Consider the following 12,374-nt stretch of genomic DNA (forward strand, 5'->3'; position numbering starts at 1 on the left):
TCCTCAACTGTCTCATTTCAGTTTTTGCTGGTGCGCACCAGGTGTTTCTCTCGCACTTGCTCATTCTCGATCGGCATTTCAATTAATTTTATATGAAAATAAAAACTGTGAGCAGTGACCACAGCTGGCCTCCCGCTTGTCGCACCCCACCTGTCACGTCTCTATGAGCAGAGATGTGAGAGTGTATGTAACCTAATGTAGCCTATATTAGTGTTTAGGGGTGTCCCCGACCAAGAATTTGCATAATTAAATCTGACTTGTCAGATTTTGCCTTTAGTCGACTAATCGTTGAATCATGTTGTTTTTTCCTGTCACACATCTTTGGCGTCGTGTTGGGTTGTGAGCGCGCACAACACGCATCACTGTCTGTCTTTTGGGGACGGCGATGAGTGTTTGAGTTAGTGCTGTGAATTAATGAGTGTGTATGGTGAATGAAAACTTTGTCAACAAGGAAAATAGGGTCGCGCACAGTGTCCAATCACTTACAAAGTTTTTTGTAAGTGTGTGTGTCACTCAGTTAAATCTTGTGAATTAAACTTCGGCCCAAATTCAATTTACCTCCAATGAAGGGAAATATGAACCTTTTCTCTCCCTCTGACCCAGCCGTAACAGAACAGCACCTTCTCGGTACCGGGGCCTCCTCATGGACAGATTAATCACTGCTGTGCTGATGTTTGTATCAAAATAGGCCGATAACTAATTATTTCAAAACAAAGAAATTCTATGTAGCAGTGAGCACCCCCATAGAGTCAGAATGGTACAGTCTTTTTTTCATAACCACACTTTGCTATGAGTTGAATCATAATTTTACCCAGCATGCCTCAAAACATCATATGGTTATTGTCTCCAGCACTTTCCAGAATAAACTGACGCCCTTGGACACAAGACTGCACACTCTATTGTATACAAGTATTTTCAGAACAAGTGGCCATTTACTATTATTATTATTTTTCTTTTTAAATGTTCCTTTCTTGTTGCTTCCAGCTCATGCCACCGCAGCCTTCCAGACGAGATACTCCGACATATTTCCCACCAAGGTGTGTCTGCAGCTGAAGATCAGGGAGGTCCGGCAGAAGATCATGCAGACGGCTGCCCCCTCTGATGCCTCTGCTTTTGGCAACGCTGACTCAGCGATGTCCCTCCCTGGACCGTCTGGGTCCCAGTCAGGAGAAGGATCTGGGAAAGGAGGTGGAGAACTGCAGGATGAAGAGGTGGAGCAGGGGACAGACATAAGCCCAGAGGAAACTCGGGACTCACAGGACTCTTGCAGATGAGGGATGCTGACTAATTAGATTGACCAATCAGTGACTGTTGCCGTCACTCCTTTTCGCTCTCCCTACATACTTTCACAATTTTTTTTAAAGCCACTCTCTTTGCTTTCCTGTTCACATCCTGATTTCTTTTTATCTTCAGCAGCCAACTTTGAGAGTGAAAGATGTTTGTATGCAATGTTGGGACTTTTTTTTTTTTTTAATTTGTGGCCATTGTACCAAAAAAGAACATGTGAAAAACCAGTGGCACAAGAAACTACCACAACACAGGCACACACCCTGCAAACTCTTAAATCCCACACTTGAATTAGCACTCTGTATTAATCACCTTGCAGGAAGCTCCCATTGATGCCAGTGAACGAAGGACCATTGTGTACAGCTGCACTCATTTGCCTCAGAAGAAGAAAGGGTTCTTGTTTTGGACGGAGAGACCTGCTTAACCCATTCTGAGACGGTGAAAAGTCGGCAGTTAAAAAAAAAGAGAGAAAAAAAGGATGTTATGTTTTGATATTTGTTTTTAACAGGGTTAGCTGAGTAAAAAGCAGTATGTTTTCTGCTTGAGGAACAACCTGTATGTAGACTCAACTGTTGTAAGCTTGTTTCTTGTTTCTGCTGACACTCGAGGGCTGGGCCCTCAACAGCTGGAAACCATTTGATTTGACAAGAGCACTCGTTGCTATGGACCTGGAACGATGTTTTTTTTTTCTTTTCTTCTCCATTTCACTGCTCACATGTAGACCTTCAGGAGAGGTCTACCAGGAGTGACTGAAAAATCGACTGAAATGTTAGTGGACTTCTGGCAGTGCCATCATTCCTGCAATCACCTGTCTGGCCAAGTCCTCATTTCTCACGACTGACCTGAGCACACGCCAGTAGGTAGGAACCAAGCATTCCTGTGCCTCTCATTCGCTAGCCATGAAGGAAAGAGGTGGGTCAGAGTCAACGGGCACATCCTGGCTCTTTGTTGTAGAGGTCAGGCTGTTCAGGCCTTAATCCTCTATTGCCAAGCAGTTTTATTAACTTTTTTTTTTTTTAAAGATTTGATTTGTATTTAAAATGGTCATATTCAGTTCGTTGTTGTAGTATTCCTATGGTTATTGTTATTACTCCTATCATTGCAGTGGATCCTGGTCCTTGGTTCTGCTTTCATTGCTGGCAGATGTTTTCCTTCTTTTCTGCCAGCTGTTGATTGCTTTTACCAGTTTTTTATATAGTTTTAAATGCAGGTGAGAGAAGCTGTTCCACACCTGTACAGTTCCTCCATTGTAGTCTTCCCTTGACTGGCCGCTCACCTCAGCAAGGACCTGTGGTGCAGTTATTTTTACGATTCATTTCAAAGAGGAAGACAAACTCAACGTGGACCTTTATATTCTTTCGACAGTAATAAGCAGTATGTTTTTTCGACAACCTTGTATGCCTCTCTGTCCCTCGCTAAGTTTGACTCTATAGCCTCTACACTTGTACATCTCCTTCCTCCACCTCTTTCCTTCCCTCCTTCCTCCCTTTGTCACTTTATTGCTCTCTCCAGACCTCCTTTTCAGACAGATGGAGAGAAAACTGGGGTAAGTGAGAGGAGGGTAATGAATCAAAGAGAGCTGGTAGGATATAATACTGGTTGTGTCTTTGTGCAAGACTTGGTTGTGTTGTAAATAATTACTCTAGAGTCAGTAGACTCATTATATTATTGATAAGGAAAAATCTGTCATTGAACATAAGTTGACTTTTAAGACACCATTAAAAACACATGAAATGGAAAAACAATAATAAATATGGCTATTAATGTTTTTGTGTTATACTCCTTGTTTTGCTGTTCCAGTATGCAAGAGGGGAATTTATATGAATAATTTAAGTTTGTAACTGTATCTTTCAGTATGCAAATAAAAATAGGTGTTCAATTAAAGTGATTTTATTGCCGGAAAATGTGAAAAATTGGTTTTCCTTCAGCAGAAAAAATAGATTTTTTGTTTTTTAATCCAGCCCCTTCAAATGTAACAGCAGCTGCTAAAAACAAGGTTCACATTATTTTTTCAATGTACAGCAGTGACTCTGGATATGTGAAATTTAATTTAATCATCTTGAAAAAAACATTTATTGATTCCACTTATTTACATCAGCATACTATGTCTCAAAAGTAAACAGACCAAACCTTTAAACAGTGTGTGTGGGGGGGAGAAAATCACATCCCTCTTGTATAAATGACAAATTGAATCATACAAATGTCATGAGGCACAACCAATGGTCCTTATAATGAATGTCATATTAACTTTAGAATGTATTTCAACACATTTTTAACACTGATCCCACTCACAGCTTTGTAAAAGAGGGAAGTTGACAGACTTTGGTGTGTTTGCTGAACTTAATAACAGATTTTCGACATTTCAGCATTCTTGCTCCAGTAAATTATTACAGAAGACCGACTCCTCACCCTCACAGTAGTCGACTAGTCTTTGTTTCAGTCTGTATTAAGACTCTTCCGCTCAGCAGTAGCTCAAATTGTAGTTTCTTCTGACTGGTGCTCGTCCTCAGAGGAGCTGCAGTCCTTCCACAGCCACAGTGTCCATGGCCAGGCTGTTCTCCAGAGCCGTGTGATAGATCTCCAAGGCCTGCTCCAGAGGCAGCGCCCCTCCCTCACTCGTCTCAATGATGGCGATGGTCTCCCCGAACTCGTTACACATTATAGTAGGAGTGCCCTGTGTCTGAAAGGAGAAACACAACTCGGGAGTAAGTTCACTTGACAGCAGAGAATGGGTACACAAACACATTTACAGGTGCTGAGGGGAACTATGCAAGTCTGCTTGCTTTTCCTCTGTTTTGCTAACCCTCCTCTCAGCCATGTGCATTTGTTTACAACGAAGCCGGCGAAAAATCAATACAAGGAGTGGTGGATAAAGTTATATAACATACACAAGGTTACGACGTGTATGTTTGTATAGTCATAACCAAAAGATTACGGGTTACGGAGCGCGTTTGTGTTGCAGTGTCGCAGAGACGAGAGCTGGGACACCGAGGCGGCGGCCAGGTACAACACTGATGTTGCAAGGTTGGTTTTCAGCCGTGAGACGCCAGGTGGAAGGCAGAGAGCCTCCGTTCTCACTCGTAACAAGTCACAAGTCATGTAGTTAACTATCACAATTACTCCAGAGCTTTTTAATTAAGGTAAAAATGTGGCATAGCCACGGGAGAAATCCTGCTTAGTTCCTCTTTAAATTAATTACCCCAAATAGTTGATTAATGCTTCAGTACATATGTAAGTTCGCTCTAACCTGCTGGAGATCTGAGGCTTGGATCTGGATGAGGTGAGGCTGCCCGTTGGCCAGTTCCACCGCTGAGGCGTCCACCACTGCCACGGCAGAGCTGGTTTCCATGGCAGCTTGAGCGGCGGCCTCCTCGTCCAGCCTCTGCTGCCTGGCGTGGGTCTTCTTGTGGTTCCTCAGGTTGGAGAAGGTCTTGAAGGCTTTGCCGCACAGAGGACAAACGTGCGGCCGCTCGCCGGTGTGCGTTCGCCGGTGCTCAGCCAGGTGCATACTCTGGATGAAACCCTTTCCGCACACCTCGCAGCGGAACGGCCGCTCCCCCGAGTGCGTCCGCAAGTGCTCTCGCAGGTGAGTGTTTTGACGGAAGCGTTTGCCGCACACTTGGCAGGGGAACGGGCGCTCGCCGGTGTGGACTCGCTGGTGTAGTGCAACCCCGGAGGAAGACACAAACTGTTTTCCACAGACAGGACACTGGTGGGCTTTAGGTCGTTTTGCCACGGTGCAGCGCGGTCGCCCGGGGCCCAAGGCAAAGTGGCTCAGTCTGTGAAGTCGAAGGTTGGCCGGAGAGTTGAGCTTCTTTCCACAGATGTTGCAATCGAGACCCCCACGCACAAGACCGGTTGAATCCCCTGATTCCGTCTCTGCTGCTGCTGCGGAGGTGGAGGGCTCTGAGGTCGGGTCTTTGCCCGGCGCTGCCTGGTCGTTGGTCTCGGCGGCTGCCTGAACCAAGGTCGGGTGCTGCTCCATACAGTGGCTGTCTCGTTGCTTCCTGCTCAGGAAGCCGGCCTCGCAGTGAGGGCACGAGAAGGGGGCCGGAGCCCCCGGGTGCTGCGTGTAGCGATGTGCGGCCAACCTGGCGGGCCAGCGGAAGGTGGCGGGGCAGTCCGGGCAGCACAGGGTCGCGGCGTTGGAGTGCAGCAGGCTGTGCTGGCGGAGGTTGGACGACTGCGAGAAGGAGCGGTGGCAGACGTCGCAGCGGTACGGGCGCACGCCGGAGTGGATGAGGTTGTGTCTCATTAAATTGGCGAGAGACGAGAAGGTTTTGCCGCAGTCAGAGCACTGAAAGGGCCTCTCGCCGGTGTGTGTCCGTATGTGGTTGCGCACGTGGATCTGCTTCTTGAAAGACTTGCCGCAGATTCCGCAGACAAAGCGCCGCTCGGTGACGTGGGACTTGCGTCGATGCTGAGTCAGCTGCAGCTGGGAGGGAAAGGTCTTGGGGCACGAACGACAGGGAAAAGCTCCTTTGTCCGACGCTGCAGCAGCCTCCGTCGAGCCGCCAGAGCTGGACGCAACTCCGGCATCAGTGTCGTCCGGGGGAGCAGTGTCTGTGGCTGAGCCAGACTTGGCGGCGTCCTCCACCTGCTGCGGGTCTTCAGCGTTATCATCGACTGAGGTAGACACCTCCATGTTGTCCCCCGCCCCTTTCCCCTCCACTTTGCCTCCTTCCCCTTTAACCTGAGAACTCTGCGTCGGAGCTTCTTCCAGATTCTCCAACTCTTCCTCTGTGAGAGGAGCCATCAGGTTGGTTTCTGTCTGAGCGTTGGGATTCCTCTTTTCTCTTGCTCTCTGAAGGATGGCAAGTGCTGAGGGAGATGCTCTCCTTGGAGCCGATACCTAGAGACAACAATAGGCACATGTTCTATTATTATGGCGCTTTTCCACTACACTTTCACGGCACGGCTCGGCAAAGGTGCTTTTCCACTACAGCTGAGTCCTTCTAGCCCCTCCTCAGCGGGGGCGGGGTCAGCACGGGGGTGATCGCGGAGGCGATCGCAGGGCCGCATTGTCCGTCTCTCTTTTTTCGACCCGCTCGTCAGCTCCAAACTCACTCGTCTGCATCTCAATTACGGACCACAACGTGGTTTTACACACAGCAACATTTAACTCGGGTGAAGGAATAACAACAGCCTCGGTACAGATCGGGGGTCGCTGTTGCCGCTCGGGTTTGATTCTCATGCTGGACGTAGCGCTCGGTCTTCCAGTGACAACGCTCTGCCCAATCAGTGGAAGGCAGTCGGCTGACGTCACGTTATAGTATTGCTTCGGCTCGCTTGGAACCAGGGCCGAGGAGGTACTAAAATAGTACCTGGTACCAGGTACTAGGGCTAGTGGAAAAGCAAGAAAAGCGGGCCGTGCCGTGCCGTGCCGCGCTAGTGGAAAAGCGCCATTAAACCGTCATGCTTAGGGCTGGGTGTCGCTACTGATTTACTGAATTGATTTGATTCAGATTCACAAGATTCGATATTGATTCATTTTAGAGATATTGCAGTTCTACTACCAATTTGCTTAGTTATTAAAGGGATTTTCACAAAACTAATGTTGCAAATTGTACAAAGAAGGAACTCTCTAATCTGGTGTATTACAAAAGAAAAATCTTCATGTTTTCATTAAATTGACTGACAAGCAGTTACATTCATGCACATTTATTTACCATGACCCACTCCAGAAGTAAACGGTGCAATGACATACATTAAAAGATCAATGTAAGGATTTTATGAATCAATATCAGATCTTTCAAATGAAGATCGATATGAATCGAAAAATCGATTTTTTAAACCCAGCCCTAGTCATGCTAATAACTTGGAGATGCATACGCTAACTAACTACCGTAAAGGGAGTGGCGGGTGCGACAGATGTGTCACGGTTGAGGTGGGTGCGACGGTGGTAGAGGTACTTGGTCAAGTTGGTGAAGGTTTTGTTGCAGAACTGACACTTGTGCAGGGGGTCTGCAGTGTGGGACTTCCTGCAAGAAACCAGATGAAACAAACAGACAAACTATCAGATGGTGTGTCCCACATCAGAGTCCAGGAGGTGGTGGTGGTTAAGTTAGGTTGGGTTAGGTTTAAGTTTAACTTTATTCATCCCTGAGGGGGATTTCATTTGCCACAGCAGCATAATATAAAAGAGAAACAGGGCATTATGAATAATAAATAAATATATACCATGAACTATATAAAATGTAAAAATATGGAATACATAATGCATACGAGACAAGTGGCGTCTCGTAGCCTCCTACCTGTGCATGATGAGAGTCATCTCAGTGGTGAAGCCGTTGCCACAGTCCACACACAGGTACCTGGCTACGCCTGAATGTGTGCGCATGTGCGTCTGCAGCGACGTCGCCTTCTTGAACACCTTGCCGCACTCGGGGCACTCGTGCGTGCCCTGCTCGTGCACGCGTTTGTGAGCAGCCAGCCGGTTCACGGAGGTGAAGGTACGGTTGCAGAGCTCGCATTGCTGCGGCTTGGCCCACACCGTTTCTTTCTTCTCTGCCACTCGAACCCTGACCTCCTCCACCCTCTCCGCAGCCTCCTCCCTCCCCCGTGCCTCTTCGAAGCCACTCATGACTCCCGACTCTCCGCTCTCTTTGTCCTGGCCCAGGAAATGCTCCCCCTGGTGCTGGAGGAAGTCCTCGGGAGTTTGGAAGAGAAGGGAGCACTCCGAGCACTCGTAAGGGTGGATGACCACCACCTCCGTAGTCTGCTGCTGCTGCTGCTGCTCCTGGACGGAGGGAGCCAACCTCAACTCCAGTCTCTGGACGCCGTTCTCCATGACGCCCAGCTTTGCCGATGAGCCTCGGGCGGCGGTGGGCATTAGAGGGGGCAGCTTGGAGCGGCGCTGGGTGGGGACGGTGCAATTGTCTGCCAGAGCTTGAGCTGTGAGAATCTGCAGGTGCATGGTGGCGGAGCCGGGGGTCGGTGTCACGGGAGGCAGCAGGGCGGAGCGGGAGGAGGCACCAGCTTTGATGGAGGACTGACGTTTCTTGTTCTGTCGTTGTTGCTGCTGCTGCTGCTGCTGGGCGAGGACCTGGAAATGACACAGCAATATATTACAAAAAAAAACTTACAATGGTGAAACCCTGAATCCATTCATCTAGTCCTCAAAGTTGTGGCTCTGTGGCGAGGCGTTTCCACTCCTTAATACCTGTGCCAAGATCTCCCCGGCCTGTTGCTCACTCAGCACGTAGTTCTGAATACTGGTCAGTGGCGTGACGGTGCCATCGGGCTGCAGCACGTACTCCTGTTGCAAGTGCAAAAAAACCACGCAATGATTAACGCAATGATACAAAGTAAATAAGTGATTGTTTTTCATTTAGAATATTAGATACTGAAACATGACTGTCTCTTTTGTTTTAATGGATTATCAGATGCTCTGGAGACTTGAGGTCTGTGCTTTGGCCTGATCCAAACTACACACACTTTGACAGTGTAGCTGTTTGAACACCGTCTACAGTAAACGGGCATGACCCCCAAGGTCATGAATCTGAGTTCAGACAAAGTTGTGAGTGCAATTTAAATGTCCCCGTCACCCAGAGAGGTCTCCTGAAGTGCTTGCTTTAGGGTTTGTAGGAAAACATCACCAGAAACTAGTTCTACCTCTGACTGATCTCAGTAGTTTTAACTGAGTTGAGCTCTGCACACATGAATGACTCAACTCCGCAATGTTCAGAGATTAAATGTGAAAATAAAAATGGAGTTCAGATAATAGGATATATAAGAAGCTAAACAAAGTCTTGTATTTAGGATGTGAATGAGTGTGTGTAACACGGCCTGCTTTATCTCTCTCAGTGCGTAATTACATGGTGTAAATACAACAACACTAATTTCACCGGGCGGCTGACAGAACAACTGTTATTGTTTTAAGCAACCTCCACTGAATGACCCGTTGGTGCTGCATCAGCACATGGATGACTTTGCTGAGGAAGTGCAATTCATCATTTATTAAACTATTAATAACAAAAAGACTTAAGTACACAATAGTAAACAATGAAATACTGATTAGTCTTTGTGTGTTTGATCTCTCACCGTGGGCTCCGTGTTGCTGTGTGTGCTGCTCCTGCTGTGGGTCCTCCGGTGCTCCAGCCACGTCTCGGGGGAGTCGAACAGAGCCAGACAGTCGAGACACTGGTACTGGACCGGTCCTGACAACTGAGCTTCAGACCTGGCCTCCTCTGTCTCCATGACTTCGCACAGCTCTAGTGGGGGGGGAAAAAAACAGTTGCACGCAATCACATCGAGTGTTGTTGTTTTAACCCGACAGCTACGCAACTGGGCAAAATGCTGAATGCCCATGTCAATTGTGAAGGAAACAACCTGACAATTGAGTTAGTGTAATGAGTCTGTAGTTGGCTTTATTGAGAGCTGTTTGTTTCCTCTCATATGGCTTGCATTATTACATCACACAAATGGATTTCCACATCCATTCACTTACAATTTAAAAAAAAGCCTCATCTCTGCAGTACATTATTAATATCTCAACACACTCCCCGTTTCTCACACTTGCTCAAAACACACATGAGCCTTGCCTCACCTTGTTGCTCCACCTCCATCCCAGCCTCCCTCATGTGCATCTCCTGGTGCTGCAGCAGCTCCTCGGGGTTCACCAGGAGGGTCCCACACTCCAGACACTGGTACTGCTGGGTTTGCCCCAACTCGGGGATGCCGTGGAGGGTCATGCCCTCCCCCACCTCCCCTTCTCCCTCTCCCTCTCCTCCAGTGTGGATCTGTTGGTGAATCAGCACATCCTCCAGGGTGTTGAAGAGCTGGTGGCACTCACTGCACATGTACTGGTGCTCCACATAAACACCTTCCGCCTCCTCTTCCTGCTGCTGTTGCTCGGCCATACTGGCACTGTGTGTGTGTGTGTGTGTGTGTGTGTGTGTGTGTGTGTGTGTGTGTGTGTGTGTGTGTGTGTGTGTGTGTGCTGTCTTATGTGGACTGTGAGTGTCCCATGAAAAGGGGATGATATGAGGCTGGCAAGAGTTAAAAGCGACACCACTGTTGAATGCAGACTTCTTTTTTCATCCGATCACACCTGTGGCAAACAAAACATCACAGTCACCACATGCAACACCGGGTAGCATCGGTACATACATCAGCAGTTCTGTAGTAGCCATAAAAATGCTTCAATATGATGCTATTATATTCATACTTCACAGTAAGAGCAGCACAGTCCACACAGATTGATTGTGGATCAATCCCGCGCACAAAATGTGTTGATTTTAAGCCTGTAGCCAGGTGGAGGCCCTGTGCTGCTAACCATGCGACCACTGTTGAGCACGACCTATCTGACCATTGTGTGATTTTGCTCCAGTATATGATGTCTATCTTTGTTTACAGTGTGATGGCACATGGAGAGCTGTTGGCGGCGCTCCCTCTGATACTGCAGACCTGTTTCTCGACACCGCGGTTTCCTGACAGCGGCTGCCCGGTTCGTCGGGCGGTCCGTCAGGCGGCGCTACCCACTTTTCCCCGCAGCTCTCAGGCTGCGACGACGACGGGCCCTTCTTTCCCTCCTCTCTCTTACCTCTCATTCACTCCCGTTGGACGAGCCCTCGTGCAGCCATCTCCCCCCGGTTCACGGAGGCGCGTGCCTTTCTTTGTCGGCCCCTCGTCCACGACCGCGGCGTGGAAATGGAAAAAACGGAAACGTGTCTGTGGGGGAAATTACATTTCAAAGCGTGTAATGATACGTTTACCCGCCGATCGCCTCCATTCTTGTGTTAGGAAGCCCCGCCCAATGCGGTAGCCTCGGCGTTTCAAGGTCTGTGATTGGACAGGCTGGCTGTCAATCATATACCGCGTTTTCCTGATGGGAATTGTAGTTTTTTCTGTCAATGCATATAATATAATGTGTTGTTAATTATGACACATGAATTCATTTTATTTATGAATCTTGTTAAAATTAGGTTTTTGGAGTGCTGTCTGTCTTTTTTCCAAATAAGTTTACTTGCATCTTGATACACCATTTTACAAAGTAATGTAAAACGTATAGAGTAAATGTGATTGATTATATGTGTACTACATGAATGACTGTATTTGACATGTTTTTTATTCATATTAAATGAAATAATAGATATGCAGTTTAAATTGTATCAACTAGATATGGAAAGGATTATTAATGCCCATGGTTACATAAACTGACTGTAAGTATTATACAACTGATAAGGTAGAAAAATGTCTGTCCATCTGGCTGTAGGGGAACCAGACTAGATGTTTGAAATAGCATTTGCAGATAGATCATTTCAGAGAACAGCAGTTTATTAAGGACATGTAGCTAAAACTAATGCAGTACAGTATTGTAAGAAAGAATTTATGGTCATGAAGACTTCAGTGTGTTGATTTAACATGGTCATTTTGTGGGATGCAGTTAATCGTACTGTTGAAAATAAGTGACAACCTACTATTTCACCACCACATATTAATAACAGGCACACAACACATTTAATTGCCAAAATGAAGATGAATGACTGAGCACCTGTTCAGAACAATTTCAATAAATAAGCTGTTGAATAAGTGTGTGTGGTTCCAGACTAACTTTTTTGTACTAGGAGCACAAGCAGAAAATTTAGCGGCATACACAGTAAATCCACTTGCAAAGTAAATATTCACATTTCTTTTTTATTCATGATCCTCACACACATTGGCCTGACAGATTCCAGATACTCTAAGTCGCCCCTTTCACATTTCACCAGTGCAAGGTTCCTACATATTTGAAATTTCCAAATTCCATACTTTTTCCAGACCATAATTTCCAGATTTGTCGGTAAAAAAATTCAAATAATTTGTGATATTTGAGTAAATAGTTGTGCATTATATAATAAAAGTCATGCAATTAATCATTTGTTTTCATTATTCTGAATGTGTATGCCATTATGTAACTAGCTATAGGTACAATAGTGCATACAAAAATAAACCAGATAACTTCAGATAAGACCAAACCCAGATAAGTATTAAGATAAATATATTTCCATACAATAATTTACATTTTCCATACTTTTCCAGACCTGGAAATGTATCAAATAAAATTCCATACTTTCCATACTTGCGTAGGAACCCTGCCAGTGTTA

General features: G+C 46.5%; 2 protein-coding genes across 5 annotated transcripts in view; one reads left to right on the forward strand and one right to left on the reverse strand.

The window, feature by feature from the left end:
- The window catches only part of cicb (capicua transcriptional repressor b), a 38,442-nt gene extending 35,251 nt beyond the window's left edge, over nt 1-3,191 (forward strand). For all 4 annotated transcript variants that reach the window (XM_085801657.1, XM_085801659.1, XM_085801660.1 and 1 more), the window contains one exon: nt 985-3,191. In XM_085801657.1, the coding sequence (XP_085657783.1) occupies nt 985-1,274 (290 nt within the window). In that variant the 3' untranslated portion in view covers nt 1,275-3,191. The remainder of the gene's footprint in view (nt 1-984) is intronic.
- On the reverse strand, nt 3,164-10,335 carry znf526 (zinc finger protein 526). Its single transcript, XM_085801662.1, has 7 exons — nt 9,836-10,335; nt 9,331-9,500; nt 8,450-8,545; nt 7,542-8,332; nt 7,133-7,268; nt 4,535-6,139; nt 3,164-3,967 (listed from the first exon to the last, which is right to left on the reverse strand). Exons 1-7 carry the CDS (start codon nt 10,146-10,148, stop codon nt 3,794-3,796), a joined length of 3,285 nt encoding a protein of 1,094 aa, XP_085657788.1. The 5' UTR covers nt 10,149-10,335; the 3' UTR covers nt 3,164-3,793.
- Nucleotides 10,336-12,374: the final 2,039 nt, after the last annotated feature.

This window comes from Trachurus japonicus, chromosome 16, assembly GCF_045865225.1.
Source record: "Trachurus japonicus isolate A0001 chromosome 16, Traja_1.0".
Taxonomy (NCBI): Eukaryota; Metazoa; Chordata; class Actinopteri; order Carangiformes; family Carangidae; genus Trachurus; species Trachurus japonicus.

Coding starts and splice junctions, on each gene's coding strand:
- znf526 (XM_085801662.1), bottom strand. CDS start 10,148: ATGGCCGAGCAACAGCAGCAGGAAGAGGAGGCGGAAGGTGTTTATGTG. Junction 9,501..9,835: donor GATGGAGGTGGAGCAACAAG/GTGAGGCAAGGC, acceptor CCCCCCCACTAG/AGCTGTGCGAAGTCATGGAG. Junction 7,269..7,541: donor ATGACTCTCATCATGCACAG/GTAGGAGGCTAC, acceptor GGTTTCTTGCAG/GAAGTCCCACACTGCAGACC.